Source organism: Emys orbicularis, chromosome 2 (assembly GCF_028017835.1).
Source record: "Emys orbicularis isolate rEmyOrb1 chromosome 2, rEmyOrb1.hap1, whole genome shotgun sequence".
Taxonomy (NCBI): Eukaryota; Metazoa; Chordata; order Testudines; family Emydidae; genus Emys; species Emys orbicularis.
This window is the reverse complement of record NC_088684.1, coordinates 75,075,892-75,103,617: the sequence shown is the minus strand read 5'-3', so window position 1 is coordinate 75,103,617 and position 27,726 is coordinate 75,075,892. Positions and strand designations below refer to the sequence as shown.

Sequence of the window (27,726 nt, the reverse complement as noted above, 5' to 3'; positions counted from 1 at the left end):
AAAAACAACTAATATAAGATTTACATAGAAATTCAGAATTGATTTTAATAATTGTTAAAAACCCTTTCTTATTCTGTTCCAGCATTGGTGCATCTACAAAATTCAGTAACCTCTCTATTGCTATATTGCTGATTATAATTTCTTTTTTTTTTTTTTTTATTTAAAGTTGAGTCCCTGGTAATATTTTCAAAAAATAAGATGTGGAGGAAAATAAAGTAGGGGGTAGATGGAGGCAGATTAACCATGAGAGATGATAGTTCTGATGTGGTTGTGGCTGGACAGAGACAGACTAACCATGAGAGACCGTTCTAGTGTGGTTGTTGCTATACTGTTTCCAACATCCACTTTTTTGCTTTGTAAACTAGAGCAGAGAAGGTAAAGTTTTAAAATAAAGTAAATGACAAGTGGTAAATCTGCTGCAGAAACCTTGTTCATGTAAATTACATAATAGCTATAATAGTTTTTTTGACACTTGTCCTGACACATATTTGAGCTCTGACACCTCTCTCCTTTCTAGAGTTCCTAAAATACGTCAGCTGGTGATTGTGACTTGATGTGAGTTAGTCTTTGATGTCAAATTTGGCCCATCCTACTCCACTTTTATATTTGTTACTGTAATGAAACTTACTGTAGAGGAAGTGTTCTGGCAGCATACTGTGTTGTTATCGGAGATCACAGTTCAGGTCAGTACTGTAAAGTGGATGTACTCAGTGTTTCTGGCATTTGGGTATTGCACAGAACCTGAACCTCCTATTGGCTGATATGAAATACAAGAAAAACAACTACCAGCATGAGAGGGAGAAGAGAGCACGGGGAAGCGTCATCACCAGGGTTTCAAACTTAGTAAGCTACTGCCTAGAGGGATGCAAAAGGAATTTGTTACCAGCAGAAACAATAAAAGATGACTTTGCAAACACATGTATACTTACAAAATGACAGCTATAGATAAAATGGTGAGAACCTCAGCACTGAATATCTTTAACACAAGCGGTTCTGCAGTGAGTATTCAGGGACTCTTGGCAATTACCTAGGTATTAGAGTATAAGCTTATATGTGGGGAAAGGGTCGGGGGAGAGAGTTTGGCGCAAACTCCCTTTATACCATGAATCAGTTACACAATTGACCCCTTAGATTGAACAAAGCGATCACTCTATATCTGACCTATCAGTCCACATCCTCAAAGGAAACCTGCACAACACTTTTAAAAGACGCACCTAGGAGCTTAAATTTCATAACTAAAAATCATGGTTTTAATAAAGACACTGGACTTAGGTTTTATTTCAACAATCTGTAACCCACTAGCCCCCTCCCCTTTTTTTTGTCCTATGACTGCAGGGGTTTTAGAGGGCTACTTCATCTTGAATGTTCCCTTAGAATACGTGCTAACTACTTATGCTAAACTATCTGTTGAATCTAGTATTTAGCTGTGTTGCTCTTAGTACATTTCCCAGACCTGAAGAAGAGCTCTGTGTAGCTCGAAAGCGTGTCTCTCTCACCAACAGAAACTGGTCCAATAAAAAATATTACCTCGCCCACCTTGTCTCTCTAATATCCTGGGATTGACATGGCTAGGACAACACTGCACACTTAATAAATCCACATATTATACCATATTATTTATTACTCAAGTCAAGCCATTCAGTACTCTATCACTCTACTCATCTTCCTTTTCAGCAATAATATTTCACATACTTTCTATTGGTGGGCATTTATTTACTAGTTCCCATGCAATATAAATGTAGGCTCTGTGCAATTAGTTTGCTTTACAAAGCTTTCTGTATGATGATGCATTATCTGAGGTTTTTAACTTGCCACAAGGCTCCTGTTCTACAGGGATTCTTTATTTTACATCCTAAGCATACCAAAGCCATCGCAAATAGCTAAATAAAAGGTGTCTTTGGAAATTCAAATCCTTCCTGTAAACTCCACCTACAAAGTCATTAAGTGTAAATATACCTCCTAAGAAATGCTGTGCAAAGAGGGTATTAAAAATGGCAGCAGTTTCTAGCACTGAGTCTTGGCTGTTGTCACAGCCTTGACAATAAGTCACATGAAAGCCTCATTTGTAGCTTATGTAACTCGTTTTCCTGTGACTCTAGCTCAAACTGTTTTATTTTTTTCTTTTCTGGAAGACAGCCTCTGCCTCCCTTCATATGATGGTTGACTGAGTATAGAGAATAATGGGCCCTCCAGAACATGTTTGAGGCATATTGATAGAAAAGTGTGGTAGAGTTTCAACTGTTGCTATCTGTGCTGTATCTGTCCTGTGGATAAATAGAGGATAATCTAGGATCTAACACATCTGTCACCTTGTAAGACTACAAACAATTTCTAAAATTTTGATTAAAAAAGAATATTTGTGTGACACTGAGCCAAATTGTTAAAAGCAGGTACCTAAGTTGTGCCTGTTAGACCTGCCCCATACATCAGTTGATTGCACAAAACAGCCCTTTTGATAAATACTATTTGCACAAAAAGTTTAAAAACTTATCGTGCAAATAGTTTTTAATGTGCAATTATCTGACTTTCATACACAGATATATAGGTGGTTGAGCCTATGCACATCTGAAAATTGACCATAAATATGCTAATACAGTGGAATACTCTCCCAGGGTAGAGGACATCATTGTTCCGCAAAGAATCTGAGTTGTTTTCTCTTCAACCCCCCCCCCCCATGCCCTAATTTCCCCTCCCCACATTTTTAACACGTCACCAAAATGTCATGACATTTTCATGTCTCGATAGTAAAGATTCCCCCCTTCCCCAATGATGGTCTGCTGTGACATAAGGACCTTTTAAGGGAAAGGTCACTAGGTGTAACAAAGTGCTACCTATATATGCCTAGTTAGTTCACCTTTTTTTTTTTTTTTTTTTTTAATTTCCCTGCATATTTGTGTAGTTGCACATTTTTATCCCCTGTGGCTGGCATCTAAATTTAATGAACCCTCATGCTAAATTTAGTAACCCTGTTTTGTGAAAGAATTAAAACTGGCAGCAGTAAGAGGAGCCCAATATCTGAACGCTTTGGGCAATGAGGTGACTCTGAGTGTCTCCTTATCCAAATGTTTACGTTTTGAGCTTTAGAAATGAAAAATTGCAGGATTTTGTTTTGGGGAAGGGGGAGCGGGGGGGGAGGGGGAGAAATGGCCTTAGATGCCATAATTCTGAAACTCTTTTTTCCAGCCTGTATTCGTGTCACTTTGCATTCTCTCATTTTTGCTCTCTCATTTTAAGCCTCTACTTGATGAGGGCACTGAATAGGATTGGCTGCGAACTGAGCAAGCTACCTTATATCAATGCCATTGATTTCTTTGGTTCCAGGAAACAAAAACATTTTCCCTTGACCCAACTTTGGGAAGCTGTAGGGGTCTGAAGACACTTATTAGGTGGCTTCCATTTAAACTGAGCTAGGGACTTTACTTGCTGTGCAGGCAGCCCTACTGTGTATAGGGATTCTACTTCAGTACAACGCCAGTTGTAAATGGAAGAATGATTTACTTTGCCTCAGTCACGGTCATCCTTTAGATGTTACACGACAGTGCTTGGTGCATCCAGACTGAATGAAAATAATATAGATATTAATAGGCCACTTACACTATTCAACATTGTAGTGGACAGATAGGTGTTGGGTACATGGCACTAGAAATGAATTACAGCAGTAGCTATTAAGCATGGTTACTTTCTTTTCTGACTATAAATGCCACTTAGTTATAGCTGGGTGCATCAAGATTAATGTCAATGCATTTTCTTGTTATAGGAGCAGCTTACTGCCAGTTCATGGACATGTTGTTCCCAGGGTGCATTAGCTTGAAGAAAGTAAAATTTCAGGCAAAGCTGGAGCACGAGTACATTCACAATTTCAAACTTCTGCAAGCATCATTTAAAAGAATGAATGTGGATAAGGTATGTTTTTAATATTTAAATAATTGTAATGTTTTACAAAACAATTTTCTATACTGCGTAGTGTACAATGAACATTGGGAACCAAAATGATGATAACCAGATCCAGTTTTTCAAACTCTAAAGCCTGAATTAGAGATCCCAGTTCTGTATTTAGATGCTCTCACTGGCATTTTGACATCTAAAAATGGTTATTTGGGTACAAAGGCAGAAAATGTGTAAACAGGAACCCTTAGTGCTCAAGGTGAAAAACTGGGCCCAAAATAGTTAGTTGTCAATAATTTAAAAATTACCACTCATTAGGTCCCCAAGTTCACGAGAGGGCCTCATGATAAAATGCTATCCATTGGAAGATCCTTAAAATGAATAAATACTGGGATCCTCATAAGGTGAGGGGAAAACTCAAGATCATGTGTGGTGACACTCAGAATTCCCAATAGAAGTAAACAACAAGTATTCTGTATCTATCGTTGTACTGAATACTACTTACTCACGGCAGGATATGAAGAGTTGTACATTTTTAACTATTGGAACAACTTTCCAAATGATGGAACCATGTTGCTTGGTAAGTCATTAAATCAAGATTGGATGTCTTTCTTTAAACAAACAAACAAACTACCTCAACCACAAGATATGGGCTTGATGCTTCTATGGCCTGTTATGAAGGAGTTCCGAGAAGATGATCCTACTAGTCCCTTCTGGCCTTAAAACATATGAAACCATGCAATCTATCCAGAATTTACCTTTGAACATTACCTATAAACAAATCAAACCATGCCCTGCCTGTCTTAAATGTAGAAAACGTATAAAATATGTAATCAGCATTTTGTCCAAGCAGGTCGACTTTCCTAGCAAAATACACATTGACAAACGAAGTTTTTTTTTCAATGTTTGTTCTTTGTGGTGTTTAGTCTCTCACCTGTTGTGCATTATTTGTTCTGTAAAGCTAAATATGTCTTTACCTTTCCTTTCCCTGACTTTAATCAATCATGTCGACCCATCCTCTGTGTTCCCCAGGCTACTTCCCTTTGATACAATCAGGTGTATATTCTGTGTGCAGATAGGATCCTATCACACGTTTTACTCAGACTAAATTTGAAGTGGTATAAGATTAACTGTTTCTCAACATGAATTTGCCCAGTTTGTGTAAGCAGTAGCAACATGAGAAACTAAACTGAATAAGTTTAAAATGCTGTCATGTTTCAATTTTGCACGTACAAAACATCTATATTTGTAAAGGTTTATCTTCATTGGTGAAGAATTCACAAGATATTGATTCAGAAGAGACTTTCTCTGTCTCCATTATAGCTCATTAAAACTCCATGGGCAGTTTCCCGAACTCTTGCATGTAAACAAACCATTCTATGTACAGCATGTGTGGAAGGTGGGTGGGAATGATCAGATTAGTACCTCAGTATTAGAATGAGCGTGTATTTCAAAAATATAGATGAGTTTGAACTCCATTGTGGCTTTTAAATCCATTGCTTCACTACAGAGGCAGGGTGGAGGGTGCCAGGGCATAGCAGTATTGGTTGGTGACAATCTTCTGGCCAGGACACAGGTGGGCAGAATGCTTCTGAGGATTTTGTAGGAGTGCACCAAGGAGCAGCTTCTTTCCCTTTTGGAGACATACAGTATCGTGGGCACCCCACTTTAAGAAAGATGTGGACAAATTGGAGAGAGTCCAGAGGGGAGCACCAAAAAAAAAAAAAAAGTTCAGAAAACATGACGGATGTAAAACAATGTAAAACTTTAGAGCCTGTAAGTCCAGTCAGTTCTATTTCTTATTCAGCCAATTGCTCAGACACACAAGTTTGTTTACATTTGCAGGAGATAATGATGAGGAAAGGTTGAAAGAATTGGGCGTGTTTAGTTTAGAGAAGAGAGAGGCTGAAGGAGGACAACATAAGTCTTTAAATATGAAAAAGGTTATTATAAAGAGAATGGTGATCAGTTGTATTCCTGGCCACTGGGGGTAGAACAAGAAGTAATTGAATAAATGTCCAGCAAGGGAGATTTAGATTAGCTATTAGGGAGAACTTTTTAACTGTAAGTATAGTTAAGAACTGGAATAGGTTTTCAAGGGGCTGTGGAATCCTCATCGCTGGAGGTTTTTAAGAACAGGTTAGAGAAACACCTGCCAGGGATGGTTTAGGTTTACTTAATCCTGCCTCAGGACAGGGGGAGCAATTAGATGATACCTTGAGGTCTCTTCCAGCCCTACACTTCTATGATTCTGTAAGCCTTTTGCAGACATACCTAGCACTAACGGTGCTTACATAGGTTTGTCTAATGAGAACACTTAAGATTCTGTTTCACCACCATGCATACATAGGGCAGTGTGAAAGAGGATTTCCTGTGTTCTGACAGCTCCTTGCACACCTACTCAGGGCAAGCCAGATTCTGACCTTTTGCTTTTTGAAGAAATTGTTCATTTTTAGGACATGCATCTAATCGCATGAAATATGTTAACTAAAATCTCCAACAGACTCCCCGTTACTACTTGTTAAAGATGACAGTAGTTTCAGACTGGCTACATGCAACCCAGTTGTCACTCAAAACTAAAAGGAGCATATCTGAGGAAGAACAGTTGTAAAGGCTTATGTACAATGGTAGAGATCTGCACAGGCCTAATTTTAAAGCCCATCCCAAACTTGACTAGCTCATGGCTGCCCAAATCCAACCCGAGTGTCAAGTTGTTTTCAGACCTGACCCAACCGAAATCTGACATTCCTCCCCACTTTCCCTACCTGTGTCAACACTGCTGCCGTCTCGTCCTTGGGGTTTGGCCTGGTGGGGGCTCCCCACGCCCTGTGCCCACAATCCATCTCCATCCACCTCCTGCTTCTGGGGTCGTCACAGCAGTGTCTGCATGTACCAGTGCAGCCGGCTGCCCCCACCTCACTGTGCTGTATGTGCTACAGCATAATAGATGTTACAATTCCTCAGCACGCTCGTTCCATGGCGCACACCGCGCAGCACAACCATGGCCAGAAGGAGCAGGGCACTCAGCAGCCTCTGCCACCTTGCCTCACCAACCCTATGGGCAGGAGGAGATGATGAGAGACTAACCAAGTCAAGCCCAAATGTGTTGGGTTGTTTTCAGACCCGAGCTGAACCCGACACTTGTAGATGGGGTCCCGTGGGGTTTGGGTCAGGTTGCAAGACTCTGTACTGTGGTATCATACTACTGGTACTTCTACTTTTTAGAAGAACATGCACTATTGAGAGGTTAGCTTAATGTCGTTCATGGGAAAATAGTGCTAGAAAATGAGTATTTAAAGGGGCTTTATATATAACTACACACAAAGCTGAGAAGACCGTAACCATATAACTCTTAATCCAGAATGATGCAGGAGACACCACATTGGTAGTTAAATTGTTAGATAATCTGAGAAATATGTATGTACTGGCAATGCAGTGTTAATGGAACCTTTTACCATTGTATTTTACAGGTGATTCCAGTGGAGAAATTGGTGAAAGGGCGCTTCCAAGACAACTTAGATTTTATCCAATGGTTTAAGAAGTTCTTTGATGCCAACTATGATGGTAAAGAGTATGATCCTGTCGTGGCTCGACAAGGCCAAGATGCTCTCCCCCCACCAGATCCCGGTGAACAGATCTTTAACTTACCAAAAAAGTCGCATCATGCAAACTCCCCCACTGCAGGTATTGTAAATCTTGGAGATTTCCATTCCCGTTTTACGGATAATGGTATAGTAATGTCTTAATCTGCTGTCAATAGCTTATATAAATATGGGGTCAAATTAGAAATGGTGTTTCAACATGTAGCCACCACGCTCTTTGTGTTTGTACTTCGTGCTATCTGGGGCTCACCATCCTAGATTACATAAATGGACTTTTTGGGGCATTCATTTTGTTGATCTGTTTTGACCTGCCACATTATTACTGAAGATTTCATGGTCTGGGAGATAAATTCCATGACTCCAGTGTACCTAATGTTGGAGACAAAGCCAGTCGACTGTTTTGCTGCTGAACTACTCAAGAATGTAACAAATAGCCCCCCCCCCCCCTTCACAGGAAATTGCTAGCATAGTCCGGTTTTCTGGTAACTGGAACATTTCCAGATCCTAAGTGCTGGCCCAAAAGCAGAAAATGGATTGATTTGTATTTTTAAATGTGCTGATCATTCAGACACAGTAATCTTCTAAGTGGGCCACATACAGTAATGTCCTATATCTTCAAAGGCATCATTGATTTTTTTTATTATTATTATTACTCGGCATGTATCTGAAATGGGAATAAGCACCAAAGATCTATTTCTCAATTGTTCCTACACTATCCATAGAGTGTGGGTCACAAAACAGATGCTTTTTTTATCACTTTGACTAAACCAGGGAACAAGAGGGCAGCAGAAACATCTTTAAAATAACCCTAAGCATGTAGTGCAATCTCGTTGCTTTAATCTGTTTTTCATAGTTTTGGGGTGGGAGTAAGTCCTTTCCCAGCCTGCTCTCAGATAAAATCCACATGTTGTGTAGAGTCAAACACTCACCCTTTCCTGGAGTTTGCCTTCAACATTTAAATTAACAATAACATCAAGTTCAGCTCATAACTCCACCCCAGGCTTGGCTGCTTCTACAGTTCCTTCCTCAGTCCAAACCCTAGATCCAAGAGATGGAACATGCTGCTCCCTACTCTCCCTTACATCCGTGTGGGGTTGAACCACCTACCTCCATGAATTAGTGACACTCACTTAATCCACTTTCTCAGCAAGGTCAACATCTGCTAGCGCAGTGGAGTGTTTCAGGCAAACACTGCCAGCCTCTTATGTTGGGTTTGTAACACGTCTACATTTTGGTTTTGTACCTCCTATATTTTTAACCTTTCATTCTGAATATCTGAGGAGCTGGTGCCTTTTGTGTACTTAGGGATGGCCATAGGTGTGTTGTCACATAGGGTGGGACATGTTTTTGATGCCCCCTGAATGGCTAAACAAAAAAAAAGACCCTGATTTGGTGCGCACACACACCCCACATCATCCTCGGTGATGGTTTAGCACCCATGGCAACAACCCTGATAGCCAACTCCGTGTGTACTTCCCTGAGTGGTAGTTCCCTACCTCCCTTCAAAAAAGGAAAATTGCTAAGCTCTATTGCTAATTCAAAGTGAATGGTTTTAAAAATACTTATTAATAAGTATAAGCTTAACGTGGATGGCAAATCAGACCATCTGCAGAGGGAATTAGTGAGTGTTGCTAATAGCTGGAAGATTCTGAGGAAATGGAATAGCTTTCAGTATATGAACTGGACAAGAGAGGTGTGGGTGGTAATGCCATATCCTCAGTCTTCAGGCTGTTGCTAGTTTGAAGAAGAAAATTAAAAGCGACACTGGAGGAAAAATGGAGAGACACAAGACATTTCCCCAATTCAAGCGCTGGGTGGGACAAATAAGAGATCTTCTGACAATTTCTAGACAGGATTTGAAGACTCGGGAAGTACATTAGTTTTCTTTCCATTAATTTAAATATAGTCCAGAATTAGTGTTTATCTGCAAAGCTATTTTGATATTTTTTTCTACCAGATGCCAAATGGAGAATTTTTGTATACTTCGTCAGTTGTCCATTATATCTAGAACAAGATTCTATGTTTAGTCAAAAGTGTTGATAGCTCATTGGAGAGTGGGTTTAACCCATTGAGTAACGTGTATTTTAGTTTCACCAATATGTCATGTCTTAAGTCATGTAAATTGCACTGTCTAAAGGAATAAGGTCTCTTATTGGATGAGAATATTTACACTTACCAATAGAGTCCCAAGAGGAATATATCCTGTATGTATATACTAGGGCTGACAACCAGTTAAAAAATAATCACGATTAATCGTGCGGTTAAAAAAAAAATCACGATTAATTGTGCGATTAATCGCACTGTTAAACAATAATAGAATACCATTTATTTAAATATTTTTGGATACTTTCTACATTTTCAAATATATTAATTTCAATTATAAAACAGAATACAAAGTGTACAATGCTCATTTTATATTTATTTTTATTACAAATCTTTGCACTGCAAAAAACAAAAGAAATTGTATTTTTCAATTCACCTAATACAAGTACTGTAGTGCAATCTCTTTATCATGAAAGTTGAACTTACAAATGTAGAATTATGTACAAAAAATAATTGCATTCAAAAATAAAACAATGTAAAACTTTAGAGCCTATAAGTCCACTCAGTCCTATTTCTTGTTCAGCCAGTCGCTCAGACACACAAGTTTGTTTACATTTGCAGGAGATAATGCTGCCCGCTTCTTGTTCACAATGTCACCTGAAAGTGAGAATAGGTGTTCTCATGGCACTGTTGTAGCCGGAGTCACAAGATATTTACATGCTAGATGTGCTAAAGATTCATGTGTTCTTCTTGCTTCAACCACCATAGCAAACCTAGCATAGGTGGTGCATAATGGAGGCTGGGGGAGGCCAAACCTTGCGCCGTCGAGGGCGGGGGGGAGAGAACGACAGTGCAAGATTTGGGGACCCCTGAAAAATTTCCCCCATCACAGCCCAGGGCTGGAGGAGCTCTCGCTCCCCGCTACAGCTCTGGAGCTGCGGTGGGGGCACAGGCCTTTTCTGATCTTGGGGCGGTGGAGGGGGGGGGGGAGAGCTAGTGGGGGGGCCTGGCCTCAAAGGGGAAGGGGCAGAGTGGAGATGGAATGGAGGCAGGCCCATGGGTGGATGGAATGGGGTGGGGCTGCAGTCGAAGCGGGAGGGGCTCCGGGCTCGGCTCTTCAGCCAGGGCAGAGAGCTCTGCCGCGGTCCCAGCCGAGCTCTCCCCCGCCCCCAGGGCCATGGGGGAGGAGGGGGATAGAGCAGTGAGTGGGGGCAGGCCCTCGGCCGGAAGAGGTGGGCAGGGGGCTAGCCTCCCCAAGGGGAAGCTTCACCCACCGCCCACTAAACCTAGGATGAGAAACTTAAAATTGCAGATACTAGGGCCTGGCAAAGAAGCAACAAGAGCTTCTTGGTCCCATTCAGATGCTCTCCTGACGTAGGTAGGCAGCGGAGTGATCTCTTGGATCACGTCAGTGCAGGAAGTGCCCTGAGGATGTAGTTGTGTGAATGGATATTGATTGCATGTGCCTATAAAGATAGCTGCATTCTGTCCACTACAATCAAATCATTTTGTGGGATATTCAGATGCAGTCAGCATTGGTCTAACTTCGTTCCTGTTGAAGTCAGTGTTAAAACTCCCATTTACTTAAGTGGGGGCAGAGTTAGGTCACTGCTGAGTGCTTTTGAAAACTCTCTTTAATGCTCTTTGCATGCATGGTGCATTGTATTAAGCTGCTTTTAAAAGCGTTTAGAAATAAAGCAGATGCCTTTTTGACTATTAACATTAGTTTGCTAGCAAAATGCTAAATTATACAATGAGTATTCTCCCACTCTTCTACAGGACTAAAACTGCTCCAAATGTGTGTGAAAACTTCATTGGTCAGATTTTCAAAAATGCTCTCAAATTGTTCTGTAATATCTGCACTTGTATGATTATCTGCTTGCAAACGAGGATAACCATTGTACATGCAAAAACATTGATTTTATAGTATCTCAAATTTTCGGCACTTCACAAAAATGAAGGTGACATCTGGTACAAAAATGCTAATTAGACTCTGTGAAGTATGAGTGTGTAGGCAAGCACATACAAAAACTTCTGTGGATACAGTGTAGAAGGTCCCTTCTGAAAGTTTGGGTTATGTTGGTTCAGGGAGGGTCCTGAGGATGCAGATCTGTGTGTGAATGCTGATATATAATGCTTAGAGTGTCAGGAACAGGATAGATGTGTGGACACTAAAACTTATTTTAAAAAAAATGTTAAGTATATGTTTCCTTTTAATTCTGGCTAATATATTTTATAAATTAGTCAAATAATTCCAAGAAACGTGACTAATATATATTTAGTAAGGCTGTCGATTAATCGCAGTTAACTCATGCGATTAATGCAAAACAGTTAATCGCGATTTTAAAAAATTAATCGCAGTTTTAATCGCACTATTAAACAATAAAATACCAATTGAAATTTATTAAATATTTTGGATGTTTTTCTACATTTTCATATCATATTCTGTGTTATAATTGAAATTAAAGCATATATTGTTTATTACAAATATTTGCACTGTAAAAATGATAAAAGAAATAGTATTTTCAATTCACCTCATACAAATACTGTAGTGCAATCTCTGTCGTGAAAGTGCAATTTACAAATGTAGATTTTTTTTTTTTGTTACATAGTTTTGTTTTTGTTATGTAAGTTTTGAAGTTATGTAAAACTTCAGAGCCTAAAGTTCACTCAGTCCTACTTCTTGTTCAGCCAATCGCTAAGACAAACAAGTTTGTTTACATTTACGAGAGATAATGCTGCCCACTTCTTATTTACCATGTCACCAGAAAGTGAGAACAGGTATTTGCACAGCACTTTTGTAGCTGGCATTGCAGGGTATTTACATGCCAGATATGCTAAACATTCGTATACCCCTTCATGCTTCGGCCACCATTCCAGAAGACATGCTTCCATGCTGATGACGCTTGTTAAAAAAATTGCGTTAATTAAATTTGTGACTGAACTCCTTGGGGGACAATTATTTGTCCCCTGTTCTATTTTACCTGCATTCTGCCACATATATTTCATGTTATAGCAGTCTCGAATGATGACCCAGCACATGTTGTTCATTTTAAGAACACTTTCGCTGCAGATTTGACAAAATGCAAAGAAGGTACCAATGTGAGATTTCTAAAGATAGCTACAGCACTTGAGCCAAGGTTTAAGAATCTGAAGTGCCCTCCAAAATCTGAGAGGGATGAGGTGTGGAGCAAGCTTTCAGAAGTCTTAAAAGAGCAATGCTCCGATGCAGAAACTACAGAACCTGAACCACCAAAAAAGAAAATCAACCTTCTGCTGGTGGCATCTGACTCAGATAATGAAAATGAACATGAGTCGGTCTGCACTGCTTTGGATCGTTATCAAGCAGAACCCATCATCAGCATGGACGCATGTCCTCTGGAATGGTGGTTGAAGCATGAAGGGACACATGAATCTTTAGCACATCTGGCATGTGAATATCTTGCGACGCTGGCTACAACAGTGTCATGAGAACGCCTGTTCTCACTTTCAGGTAACATTGTAAACAAGAAGCGGGCAGCATTATCTCCTGCAAATGTAAACAAACTTGATTGGCTGAACAAGAAGTAGGACTGAGTGGACTTGCAGGATCTAAAATTTTACATTGTTTTATTTTTGAATGCAGGTTTTTTTGTACATAATTCTACTTTTGTAAGTTCAACTTTCATGATAGAGATTGCACTACAGTACTTGTATTAGGTGAATTGAAAAATACTATTTCTTTTGTTTTTATACAGTGCAATACTTGTAATCAAAAATAAAGTGAGCACTGTACACTTTGTATTCTGTGTTGTAATTAAAATCAATATATTTGAAAGTGTAGAAAGCATCCAAAATATTTAAATAAATGATATTCTATTGTTGTTTAACAGTGCGATTAATCGTGATTCATTTTTTTAATCATTTGACAGCCCTAATATTTAGCCACCAATAAATCTATATAGATTGAAATATTATCTATATCTACCTAGTTGGCAGAGACACTAATATTGATTTGCTCCACAAAATAACATTTTATATTTAATCAGACACTTATCATGTAAATCTTTTAATTATTATTCCTAACTAGTTAATGCTTTTCCTAACATTTTGTTCTGTTTTTTCAGAAGTACAAAAAGATTTAGCTGGGAATCTCCCACTAACAAAATTAAACTGCTAAATCCCTAAAGGCTGCTTTGAAAGTTTACCCCTAAAAGGTAGTTGTAACAAGCTAGAATTATTTTCAGTGTGCCTTAATCTGATGCCAAACCCTCAGAGCCAGATGGAGTTTGGCATCTGTTTACCATTTCTGTAAATAGATGTTTATCCATATCTGTGCAAATGCTGCGTTTGCTCCCCAACTTGCATTTAGCAACCTAAGTTTGTTTTGTTTGTAAAAATTAAGAGTAAGGAGAAATGTGAAAAGAAATATTAACTTTGTTTCAAAAATGAGTGTTCCAAAGAGCTTTCTCTGACATCTTCAAAGAGCAGTCACTCTTAAAAGTCAGGGCAGGTCAAGGATAATGCAGCTTGGAAATTGTAGCATAAATAGTTCCCTGGGACTAATCTTCTGTGCCAACTTCATGTTGCCTTCATTCCTTGGGAAGGCAGAGCCAATTTGTAAAAAGAGCTGATATATAGTATGAACTATGGATGGAATTTGATAATTGTACCTTTCAGACTACATGAAGTGGCAGTACTCTGGAATAAGGAGCCCCACTTCACCACATACTATTCCACTGTACAAGGGGAATACACATACGTGTTTTCATAAGGATTGGTACCAACAGTATATACTCCATTACAGGCTTCCCGCCAGCACCACAGGTTCCTCATATATAGTGCCATCTGCCAGCTCAATATTGCTCAGGTCCTTTAAATATTCTCTTATAACCTGTTTTTCCCTTATGATGTAGTAAACAGTGAACAGATGTAGGCTCAAAGTTGTTGTGAGGGATTAAAATACAACTTTTTTTGTTGTTTGTGCCAATTTTAATTCTGCCTGTATAAAATAGTCTGATCAGATTGTTGGGATTTCAGCTTAGAAAGCTTATGTAAGCATTCCCAACTGTAAATCACACCTCAATAGGCCACCGTATTTTTGGGGTGGGGAGCATCAAAAATTTGTGGACAAAAGACAACTTATTATGTAAACAATTTTATTAGGTTTAAATTCCAGAAGATTCTTCAGTCTGAAGGATGTTTTGCCTTTCGCTTTGAAGTATCCTGTGAGAATCGGATGGCTAAAGCAGTGCCTGGAAAATACTGGAGAGTCACATGATGGCTAAAAATAAGCACATCTATGACAGGGAAAATAACCAGGGCAGAATTAACTGTTTGTCCACGAACGTTTACAGAGAATGAAACAGCCATCTGAGGCCTCTTGTGCAAGGAGAACTGGTATTCTTTATAATGCTTCATGGAAAGAGAAATATGTGAGATCTGTTTGCATAGGTTATGGCATCATACAATGCGAGGTGTGCTCTAAATTAATTTTTGGATTAAAATATATTTTTCTTTTTTTATTCTTAGTGTAATAAAACTTAAATGTAGGTGTTAGTGACACGCTGACAAGCATGGGGACTTGAGTTAGCAGGAATTACTCAAAGAATTAATTTCTGCCATCTTTTCTCTCTCCTTTTTCCTTCCCCACCAAACCCTGTTGCCACCCTTCCTGTATGTCAGACACAACTATACAATCACATCTGTTTTCATTTCAATATGTTGTACTTTAACCCTTTCTCATGTTGTATTGTTGCAGAAGATGTAGAATGCTTTGGGGGCATAGTCTGTACAGGAGATGCATATGCTGAGAGGGCATATTCAAAAGTGTGTTTGTTTTTTTACTTTAAAAACTTAGTGTTTGGAGTTCAGGGAAGGAGTTGAAATACCATTGGAGTCTGAAGTGATCCTTTCACAGAATCGGTACAGCACTGACAGTCCAGGCTTTCCTGTTCCACCTTGATACGTAGGAACCAGCTGTAAGAGTGAGTAGGTAGTTCAGTTTCCATGCATATTAAAAGTAATGGCCTCTCTACTAGAGAGCCAGCAAGCTTGCTCCAAGGTGACATGGACTACTGTTCTAGAAACTGGGCTGAAAACCTAGAAAAATATGGCACTATCAAGATGCTATAAATTATAAACTGTGCATTTAACATTAGTCTTTCTTGGGTCTCTTACTCTTTTCTAATCTCCAGTATGTCAATGTAGTTCTAATTGAGAAAATTTGTTAATAAACTATCTTTCCCTCAGGGCAGTTTTTTTTTTCCAGACCTCCCTTTAGTGATGCACATTGCTAAATTCTGAATATATAAACAAAAATAAAATCCCACAGATATCGTTTTACAAGACATAATGACCAGTTTAAAATGGCTCCTTCTGCTGCTACAAAGTGGTTGAACCCATTTTACCTAAGCCATTGGGTGGTAACTAAGGCCAGGTGAAAATTTTCCATCAAAACTGTTTTCTGGTGGAAAATTGGATTTTCAATTAAACAATCTTTTCATGACATTCAAAAATGTCAAGTTTTCCTTGAAAAATCTAAACCAGAAAAGCATATGGTTTATGATTGAATTTTTGGTTTTAGGATCAAAAGTCAAAATTTTCCACAAGGCAATAATCCATTTTCCAGATAGCTCTAGTGGTAATATCTTCCTAAATGGCTTTCCCAATCATTTTCAAAGTGTGGTCTACAGAGCCTCTTCCATCACAAGGAGGAAGTATGTATAATTGAACTCCATCAGTCACACCCCATCCCAGAAATCTTTAACTGTGCATATACTGGATCACAAGTAGAGATTCCAGCATGTAGTCCTGTTAGGTTGCTGGAGTCTGTTTACAAAGACTTTCTTTGTCAGCTTTATGGCAAACACAGTCAGTGTGGGTTTATTAAATTCAGAGGGCAGACTCAAACTGCAAAGAGGCCAAGGGCAGTGAGCGCTGAAGGCAAGGTGAAGAGATTTGTTACTAATGTAAAGTCCTACACCCATGGAGAGGAAATAAATAGCACAGCTAGTGTCAAGCAGCTGAATCTATTGCATTAAAGCAAGTTTATTTCAACTTGTCTCTATAACAGTGTCCTACGATTGAATGTAACTGAGTGATCCAGCCACCACATGGAATGGAAGGTGTGGATAAGGGTTGGGAGAAAAAGTTCTCTAAACCCTCCCTGTCTTAAGTTCTGAAAAATATGAAAGTTTGAGAACCACATCTATATCCCATTACTGATCTGACTTTCACATGATCCAGAGGAGAAAAGATCCTTAGTCTCTGCTAAGTTACTGGAGTGTACAGCCATGATAGTTCAGCATATTACTTACCGGTATCTTGTTAAGATTTACTACTTTGAACTGTAACATTTGTTTTAGACCAGCTGCCTCCATTCATGCCTTCTACTTCGAATGATCAGTTAAAGGTTTTACTGGAAACAATATTTTTTTCCAACAAATCCCTCCATGATGCCTTGTAATTTACATTCCTGATGGATTCAACTGCTTCAACAACAGCAAAAAAACTGCCTGAAGTGGCAAGCAGAGCATATGTGCTCTTTGATTAATATCTAATGAAAGGAGTTGAAACTGCATTGCAAAAAATATATGGGGCTTAATGTTTATTATGTTAGGTTCTAATTATACACATGCTGAGGTGGTTAATTATATATAGCTCTAGGCCTCTTACATAGTGTTCTATAATATAGAACAGAAGTGAGTTATTCAGAGACATGGCCAACATTCAAGAGCCAAATGCTGAGCCTCGTTTATGATAAACTTTTAAGCAGAGTGGTCACACTTTGCCCAGCTAAAGCTGCTTTGGCAGCTTGCTGCAAGCCTAGGAGCATACCTAATTTGTCCAATATTAAGCAAATTGCGGCCACCCTTTTTTAATGCTAAGGTGGAAATCAGACTATCAATCCATGTAGCTAGTGCTCCAATTTGATCGAAGAGACCTCCAGTGGACTACGTGTAGCGCAAAGGCTGCACTTTGGCCAACCTGATATAAAGGTTTCCAGATCTGAGAATAGCAGTGCGCACTAAAATCCTGCTCTATAACTTTCCCATGTGGACACTGTGGAAGTGAATAATTCTTGCCCACAGCACCCACATGGGAGAGATACAGCACAACACTTTGATGCACACTGCTATTCATACCGCTTTAGGCCAAACTGTGAGGCAGTGTAGACGGACCTTGAGTTACGCAAGCTCATTTCCTTTAGGTATGGGGCAGATTTAAGAAACAAAATTTAAGTTTTTTAGCAATAGCTAAGAAGTTTGATCTGAGGATGTCAGTGGGTGGAAAAGGGGCCCTAAACAATGCAGTAGGGTTACAGTTCTGAAGACCGAGGATTAGATTTTTGTCTTGGGTCACAAATGAAATGAGTTAAGTCTCTGATCCCATTCAGTCGTCGTCCCCCGCCCCCTCACCCACTGCAAACCCGCCACACAATTGAGCAGGCTCCTGCATGTCCACCGAGCTGTGAGGGGAAGCATGCATGAGCACTAATTCCCTTGTCTTTAAAACAAATGTGTGGGAAAGAGGGATTCTCTCAGTAATTATTTCTTACGTAGGGAAGCTGTTAATTCAAATGACCTTTTCTAAAGTTTAATCTTCCTGAAAGATTGTTTCTTCTGAGGAGCATATGAATTTGACAGAAGAAATACTGCAGTTAATGGGCTGGTCCACACTAACCCCCCACTTCGAACTAAGATACGCAACTTCAGCTACGTTATTCACGTAGCTGAAGTCGAACTATCTTAGTTCAAACTTACCGCGGGTCCACACGCGACAGGCAGGCTCCCCCGTCGACTCCGCATACTCCTCTCGCGGAGCAGGAGTACCGGCGTCGATGGCGAGCACTTCCGGGATCGATTTATCACGTCTAGACAAGACGCAATAAATTGATCCCAGAAGATGGATTGCTTACCGCCGGACCCGGAGGTAAGTATAGACATACCCAATGTGAGTGAGTCCCAAATTCCACTCAAGCAATGACCATGAATGATGAAGCAGAGTACAATGTTTTGGCGTGTCCCTTCTCACTGCATTCATGCAGTTGTCACATGAGCAGAACTTCATGCCATTTTCCACAAATATTAAACAAGTTACTAATTACTGACATAGCTTCAGAGATAATTTGCCCTTGAGGCAGTCAGTAGTTGGGGTATTTTGTCTGTAGGACTACAGTTAAATCCCAGATGTCATATTTAGACAGAATCCTGGACCCATTAATTTGAATACATCTACTCAGAGTATTAAGTGACCTGGCATTCTGATCCCACATTTTTGTAATCAGCAATGAAAGGTTTGGGATTGTAGCAGTTTATACAAAATTTAAACGTTTTAAATCTGCGCATAAAAACTCCTGTTTAGCAAAAAGGAAAGAAAATAGAAGCTGTAGTGGGAAATTCTTCAGCATAATGAGACTGATAGTAATTATGTTTTTAGGCCATCATTAATACACTGCTTGAGAATTGTAATGTTTTTAATAGCTGCTCTATCCAATTTATATTACATTGTCAAGATAAAAATAATTGCGGTCTTTATAAACAGTATATTAAATGATCTTACACCGGTGGTGGTTGTATGGCCAGGTACAAACTAAAATGAACTGAGTGTTAATTCAGGCAGCTGTGATGCTGCTAACAAGCTCAGTGACATGGTGCATTTAAAATTGAGCTGTGAGCTAACATAAAATCATAACACACTATGTCAGTTTTGGGCATCTAAAGTTAACCCTGTATAACTGGGAGTTGAAGCTGCCTGATAGCATCCCAGCTGTTGATAATGAAATGCCTCATATGCCAGTGATGATTGATAGGAATTGCTTACATGACATGATATGTAGGGGAGTCATTTAATTGTTTTCATAAATCTTTCTTTTGAAAATACAGTTGAAACTGTCATGGACTTCTGCCTAGATGGGAATGTATAGTAGATATTGCTATTTATTTCCATAGCACTAGCAAAGTGCCTGGTACTTTTGCAGGTAACAAGATATCCCTGCTACCCAAAAGAATAAATGTATAGTTAAAATGGACAACATGCTGACACAGAGCAGGCTGGAGATCAGAGGCAATAAAAACTACATTAATGAACAAAGACATACACAGAGCATGTATCTTGTTAAGCTGTTTGGGACAGGGACTGTCCTCTTTGCTGCATATCTGTCTAGACAGAGAATATGTAGTACAGTGTGAGCCTGATATCTAATTGGTGCCCTTGGATTCCATAATATACAAATAAATAATAATTCAATCACATTGGCTGGAGTAAGTGCACAGACAAAAATTAATAATGAAAGTAAAATACTCTTTTTCTCACTAAAGAAATAAGAAGGAAGTCTGCTGCTATTCAGCTCTGAGGAGATATTATCCTATTTTCTGTGTACTGCATCTTTAAATGTAAGGACTTTGCCAGTCTGCTGGGAGAATGAAGGGAGATGGGGAGAGTGTTGAGGGCAACTCAAGATGGAGGATCTTAGAGCGAGAGACTGCTCAGTACCATGGGATTCTGGCTTGGAATCCTCATGCTAAAATCAACTAGACTGGAAGAACATGTTGGCTATTTGTGTATGGAAAATATAGCACCTCTCCACAGAGAATTAATGGCGCTATTCCAGATTTAGAATGGTGTAAATAAGTGCAGTATTTGCACTCCTAGTGTTCAGTTGTGCAGCTATTAAGTCTATCAAGGTTTCCCATTGTGAGTCCCAATTTACAGGTACTTAACTGATTAAAAATGGTCTAGGCTGAAATATTGCATTTAATTGTAGTTCTGGATTGGAGCGGTTACACTTTTTTATAAAATTAAGGTTCTGTTGGAAATTCATTTCCCCCCCAAGGGCTTTCCCTGAGGCCAAACAAAAAGAGTAAACATGGAGGTAAAACTTACTTTAATGCAAAAGATTTTCAGTTAGCAGAGGACGTCCAGCAAATTCTATTCAAATTTCATTTTCAGCTGTCTCTAGCTCGTGCCATCTGGAGCACTCAAATTATTTAGCTTTTTTTAAACTACATTACTGATTATGGATATCCGAACATCCTGTTCCTTTAGGGCCTGATCCTGAGCAGTAAGGAGCATACCTAACTCCAGCTGACTTTAGTGGAGTTTGAAGTGCTTAGTGTCACTCAGGATAAGGAATTAAAAAAGCCATAGACTTAATATTTTAAAACATAGTCCTTTAATAACTCTTGTGCTTGTGAAAGATGCTATATGAGCCGTGTTAACAAATTATCTTTAACCACAGGTAGGAGACAGTCTGAGCTTTCCCAGAACACCCCACTATGGTGCCTTAAATAGCATTTGAAAGAGAACATCTAGAAGTGAGAGAGTAGGTAGATGACTGTGCCTATTCAGTCCGTGCTCTCTGCACATATTCAGTACATGCGATCTTATGATTAGAAGTTTTATGAGGTGGACTCAGGCTATATAACATCAAATGTTAATTTCTGGTCATATCAACATATTCTCTGTCCAGTGATTTACGTGTTTCACATCCCATACCTAGGGACCTACCAAATTCACGGCCATGAAAAATGCATCATGGACTGTGAAATCTGGTCCCCCGCCTCCGGTTAAATCTGGTCTTTTGTGGGCCTTTACCCTACTATACAGATTTCACAGGGGAGACCAGTGTTTCCCAAATTGGGAGTCCTGACCCAAAAGGGAGTTGCAGAGCGATCACAAGGTCATTTTAGGGGGTCGTGGTATTCCCACGCTTACTTCTGTACTGCCTTCAGAGCTGGATGGCTGGAGAGTGGCAACTGCTGACTGAGGGCCCAGCTCTGCAGGCAGCAGCACAGAGGTAAGGGTGGTAATACCATACCATGCCATCCTTACTTCTGCGCTGTTGCTGGCGGCGGCTCTGCCTTCAGAGCTGGACTTCTGGCCAGCAGCCGCCGCTCTCCAGCCGCCCAGCTCTGAAGGCAGCACCGCCGCCAGAAGCAGCAGCGCAGAAGTAAGAGTAGCAGTGCCGCAACCACCCCTATAATAACCTTGCGGAAATCCCCCCACACACACACTCTTTTTTTTTTTTTTTTTTAAGCCAGGACCCCTACAATTACAACACCGTGACATTTCAGATTTAAATAGCTGAAATCATGACATTTATAATTTTTAAAATCCTATGACTGTGAAATTGACCAAAATGGACCATGAATTTGATATGTCCCTAGCCAGACCTTATTACTAATTCCTAAAGTTACACCACCATTTTTTAAGTTGGTATTCTAGTGGTATTAGTTTTTGCCATTGTAGGTTGCAGTTGGAGATGATAAGCCTTGATTCTTGGTCTTGATGTGCATAAAAAGCCATATTCAATTATTTTCTGGTAACAACTAATTGTGTGTGCACGCATGTGTGTGTGCGTGCGTGTTGTTTTTTCAACGGGTGGCTTCTTCCGTTCATTGTGTTCTGGTCTAGAATGTTGTAACCCGAGACATTTACTGGACAAAGTGTGTCCATATTGCACTGTCCTGTCACTTCTGCTGTCTCCTGTTCATCTGTAAATGCAATTCAGAAATGCCCTCTTGGGTTAAACAGACATGAACTTACTGCTTCCTATACATCAGACCATGTATCTACCTAATTTCTATACTAGCGCTGCATATTAATTATTCTGTACATTGTACCGTACTATAGAAGTGAAAAAGTGACTAGTTTCTGGAACTCCTTCTTTCCAAGCTATTCAAATCTTTTCAAAACCTTTGTTCACTTTAACCTGTGACTCTAAATCACACTCGCCTTGCCTGTCTTCTCCCCAGTGATGTATCTTCACATGCTGCATTTCTGTCCTCCGATTGACTAGTCTGCAAGGATACACATTGGACTTGTTTTCGCAACTTAGAAACTTCATCTTTCTTTTCTATTACTTTTTCTCTTTATGTTTTTAAGTTTTATGAGTCACTGTATCAAGTTTGATGAAGCAGTGTTTGTTAATAAGGGGGTCAACTTCCCTGCAAAGGGTCTAATATCTTTCCAGGGAAAATGAAGAGGATTTTTTTCCCCTTGCCTAATCCTTTCCGTAAGAAATATGCTCGGTACGTGCATTTGAAGACCGACACAGAGGTAGAGCTCCAGGTTCCATGAAGGCTGCCTTTACTAGCAGCTTTGCAGTAGTCTGGTCAATCTGAGCCAGTTGTATGCACTGTGGCTGGTCCCATCAAGCTATGTTGCCTGCAGCACCACTCAGAACTGTGTGACAGGAAGAATGAGATTGCACCTAGTTAAAGTCTGCTGACAGTGGTATTCTACCCTCTAGTTTGGAATGTCTCCCAAGTGATAGAATTGCACGGCTGGTTTCCTTTAAATGGCCATTCCTTATGTTTTAACACCTTGATCCTCAAGAAGTTTTTCTGAACTCTTAAGTGGAAACAAGCCAGGAAGGAAAAGAAACAGGCTGCCCTTGCCCTAGCTTTTAAAATATGCACCCTTGTTCCCACTTTAAAAAACTTACCATGTATCTGAGGGGATTATTTATCTGGTTCTTATGAAGAGTAAGATTTAGAAACTCTGATGAAAGCATTCCTATTCTACCTATGTAAAATATATGGTGGTGATGTGTGTGTGTGTGTGTGTATATAAATGGTATTGTATGAAAAATGAAGCTTATTGTCATATGGGATGCAGGGATCACTTAAATGTCAGAGTAGGATCCTGGGATCCTAACAAAAGATTTGTTTTAATGAGTTGATTTCACTTGTATTTAAAGTATTGATCTGGCCCTTGGGGAAAATGTTAGTGAAGATTATACACAAAGATCTGCTAGTCTCTGAAAAAGGAAAAAATGTCAACTAAAGATCTTACTCTATTGTCAGAGTACTTTACCAAAAAGGCTTCCTGCTTTGTTTGTGTATGAGCAGTAGGGCACCGTTAGTGTGTATTGATTCATGTTAGCCTCATGAACCAAATTTTATTGCTCAAGATACTAAGTGCTCTTTCAAAAGCATAAGTAATTTTAGGCATGCGAACAGTGTAAATTTCGTCTTTACCAACTCTGTATACTGTACCTGAACTCTGTTATCCGGGGGTGATGTGGTCCATGTATGTAACTTGTAAGGACTTCAGGATGGAAGATGCTATATTTTGGCCAGATTGGAGTTTTAACTTTCTGTTGGCATATATCAATAATTTTATTTGTAACAAATATGAAAAAGTATGGTGGAATTTTAGCCAAAATGGTGTCCACTAAAAGCAGATGAACTGTATAATTGTTTATACTCTCAGGGCTGTCACTAGAGAATATAAAGTGATGAGAAAAGATAACTCTTACTACAATAGCCAGTGCAGTCTATGACTAAATCACAAGAACCTAACAAGCTGGACTGAATCACCAATCATTGCAACTCCGCCCAATCAGCTTTTGAGCTTCTTGACCGAGAAGCCTGAGGACATCTTGCGGGGGGGGGGGGGGGTGATGGGAGGGGGGAGTCTTGCTACATCAAAGCTTATTTGTGAATTATTTGAGTTTCTTAGGTTTTTACTCTTTATTCCGTTCCTTGAAGGAAAATAGGCAACCTAACAAACCTAACTTTTCCTCCTCAAGCCTTAAATATAATTCAGGTTGGCAGAGAGGTCTAGGGAGTTCATTTCTACGCTTTTTAATTCTGCTCAGTCATTTTTGTTTTAAAAACTGGTAACCTTAGGCCACATTGATGTAATCACATCACAATTTATTGTGCATGTAAAGAGAGGGAGGCAGGAATTAGGAGTATGTGGTATAAGTAACCGTTTAGGATGGCAGGATAGGTAGAGACCATTAAGTGGGTGGTCTCTTCTGAAAAATAATTGGAGTGGAACGTCCTGTGTTTTGGGAGTTGGTGCTGCTCATTACAGTACATGAAGCTTGGGCATCTCCTTCCACAGATGGTAAACTCAGAGCCCAGTTGGGACTTTAGTAATCACTCAAACCCTAAAGAAGAGAGGGGAGAAGGGAATGGCACGATATCAGTTGTAAGCCCTAGGTGCGTATAAAGATAGCACTAGCACAACATTTTCTTGTGTCTGTACTTAAGCGTTGGTGTGTGCTTGATGCTTGTGAAAGTAGAGTACCTGTCTGTGCTTGGTATGGGTGCTGTTTTCTGTGGGCAAAAGTGTTGCTGTACATTTGGGTACATTATCAGCTTTACTTTTCACATGATGTACCAAAAACCTCCTAAGCTGATCAGAAACATGATCTTTTGGCCACTGCAGCAACCAAGTGCTCACTGATGGATTTAATTCTGTTTGCATCTGCTGGATTTCAGTGTGATTGTACAAGTAATGGTATTAGTTTCTTCTCCATTTTAAAGCATAGAAGCAGATAGACTTACAAATAAAATCACCACAAATTAAACTAACTTGCCTTCTCCAGTAAATTTTTAAAATCAAGAAATATTAACTATTAAGCTAAATGACTTAGTTGTTGCCAGTGTCATCTTTAAAACTGTAAAGTAGTAGTAATTAAAGAAATTATGTTATTTATTCACCTTTCTTTGAGTATCAGTGAGCTATTTTGTCCTTTTAAACTGAAAGTAACATTCTTATTATGGTATTTACTTTCCTTTTCAATATTTTGCACTAAAGTGAGCATCTTTCTACTTACAACCGGGAAGTAACAGCACTAATGGTCATATACAAATTAAATAACTTTTTTCTGTATCTGGAAGGGGTAAAAATTCAAAATTATTGGGAGTATAATACTTACACTGGACATAAATACTTAAATCTGATTTTTAAAAGTGTTCTCAAAACAATTTTATTCTTGTGCTTTCAGGTGCTGCTAAATCCAGTCCAGTTTCTAAACCAGGGTCCACACCTTCTCGTCCATCGTCAGCAAAAAAAGCCACACCAAGCAGCTCAGCATCCAAATCAGATAAAGATTTGGAAACACAAGTCATACAACTCAGTGAACAGGTAACTTTGCTTCAACCACAGAATTAGTTATCAGTAGAACCCTACCAAATTCTTGGTCCATTTTGGTCAATTTCATGGGCATAGGATTTTAAAAATCATAAATTTCATTAGTTCAGTTATTTAAATCAGAAATGTCAAGATGCTGTAATTATAGGGGTCCTGAATCGAAAAGGAGTTGTCAGGGGCGGGGGTCTGCAAGGTTATTGTAGGGGGATTGCAGTACTGCTACCCTTACTTCTGTGCTGCTGCTGGTGGTGACTCTGCCTTCAGAGCTGGGCAGCTGGTGAGCAGCAGCTGCTGTCCAAGAGCCCCGCTCTGAAGGCAGAGCCGCCGCCAGCAGCAGCGCAGAAGTAAGGGTGGCATGGTATGGTATTGTCACCCTTACTGCTGCTGGTGGGGCGCTACCTTTAGAGCTGGGAGCCCGGCCAACAGCCACTGCTCTCCAGCCGCCCAGCTCCGAAGGCAGCGCAACAGCAAGCATGGGAATACCACGATCCCCCTAAAATAACCTTGTGACCTCCCTGCAATTCCCTTTTGGGTCAGGATCCCCAATTTGAGAAATGCTGGTCTCCCCTATGAAATCTGTATAGTGTAGGGTAAAAGTACACAAAAGACCAGCTTTCACAGGGAGAAACCCGATTTCACGATCAGTGACGCGTTTTTCGTGGCCGTGAATTTGGTAGGGCCCTAGTTATCACAAGCACTAGGAAAGATATGAAAAGTCATGAAACCGAAGATTACTCTATTTACTCTAGTAAAAGTACTGAGACAGAGCAAAACATTGAACAACTGAAAAACGAACCTCCGATTTCAGTCTGGATTATATTCACTTCACAGTGGTGAAGGATCTAACAAATGGAATAGCTCAGCTACGAACAAAAAAGTGATGTCATTAAAAAAATGGTACTCTAACAGATGGTTGCAGGATGGCCAATATTGTACCCATATTTTAAAAAGATGCTAAGGATGATTTTGGGTGAATCATACTGCAGTGTGAGAGCTGCCTTAAAGCTAGTTGTGCTTGAATATGCATATTACAGTTTTACTTGAATACATAGCTGCATGGTTTATAAGAAAAATTCTAGTCCCTCTAACATGTTGCATGAGAATTTAGGAAGAAAGAAGAATTGATGGATTTTATATATTTAGAGTTTAAAAGGTATCTTGATAATTATTTTGCCCTGTTATGAAGAATCCAGTAACATTTTGTGAGTTAAGTCTGTCCTTATGGATTAAAACTTGTGATAGGAGGAATAATAAAAAATAACTTATTTTCACAAGGGAAAGAGGTTTAATAGTAGGGTGCCAGGGATGTGTAGTTGAATTGGGAGTTTGGTGGTGGTCAATATACTTTGCTATCTGGAAGGAAGACAACAAAAAGGCAAAATACCTTTTTCAACTGAGAAAGGGATATACCTTTACATAGTGATTGACTGACCTATAGCAGTGGCTCTCAACCTTTCCAGACTACTGTGCCCATTTCAGGAGTCTGATTTGTCTTGTGTACCCCCAAGTTTCACCTCACTTAAAAACTACTTGCTTAAAAAATCAGACATAAAAATACAAGAGTGTCACAGAATAATTACTGAAAAATGGCTTACTTTCTCATTTTTACCATATAATTATAAAATAAATCAATAGGAATATAAATATTCTACTTACATTTCAGTGTATACTATATAGGCAGTGTGAACAAATAGTTTTCTGTATGAAATTTTAATTTGATCTGACTTTGCTAGTGCTTTTTATGTAGTCTGTTGTAAAACTAGGCAAATATCTAGATGAGTTGATGTACCCGTGGAAGACCTCTGCGTACCCCCAGGGGTATGTGTACTCCAGGTTGAGAACCAGTGACCTATAGAACTTTGTTACAGGATGTTATTGAAGATTAAAGTAAGATTTTTAAAAATTAGACTTTTATATTAAGAATAGAGAGCTTGATTTTCATTTCCACTAAAGATTCTTTACACCTGTTTGGCCTTAAACAGGCCTTAAATTAGGCATAAATTCCATTTACATCTGCTTTGAGGCCCCTTCACACTACTAGACTGGTGTACAGGGCCTTTAGTGGGTATGAGCATCAGGCCCGAATCGTAATTATACTAACTAGGACAGAATTACAAAGGCTGTCAGCCGTCATGCTTCAGAGTAGAGACTGTGTACCTGTTTGAACAGGGCTAAACACAACAGGGCCTGGATCCTGATTGGATCCTCTGTAAATATTTTTTTAAAAGTCTATAATGAACCAAACTATAAACTAAATCATCTCTACTAGATTGCTGTATGTAGGAAAAATGAAAAATATAGAACAGGGCTCAAACATTATGTA

General features: G+C 39.4%; 1 protein-coding gene across 3 annotated transcripts in view; it reads left to right on the top strand.

Moving 5' to 3' along the window:
* MAPRE2 (microtubule associated protein RP/EB family member 2) overlaps positions 1 to 27,726 on the top strand; it is a 112,261-nt gene that overhangs the window by 71,147 nt on the left and 13,388 nt on the right. For all 3 annotated transcript variants that reach the window (XM_065398761.1, XM_065398762.1, XM_065398760.1), the window contains 3 exons: positions 3,758 to 3,903; positions 7,356 to 7,569; positions 25,258 to 25,397. In XM_065398761.1, the coding sequence (XP_065254833.1) occupies positions 3,758 to 3,903; positions 7,356 to 7,569; positions 25,258 to 25,397 (500 nt within the window). The remainder of the gene's footprint in view (positions 1 to 3,757; positions 3,904 to 7,355; positions 7,570 to 25,257; positions 25,398 to 27,726) is intronic.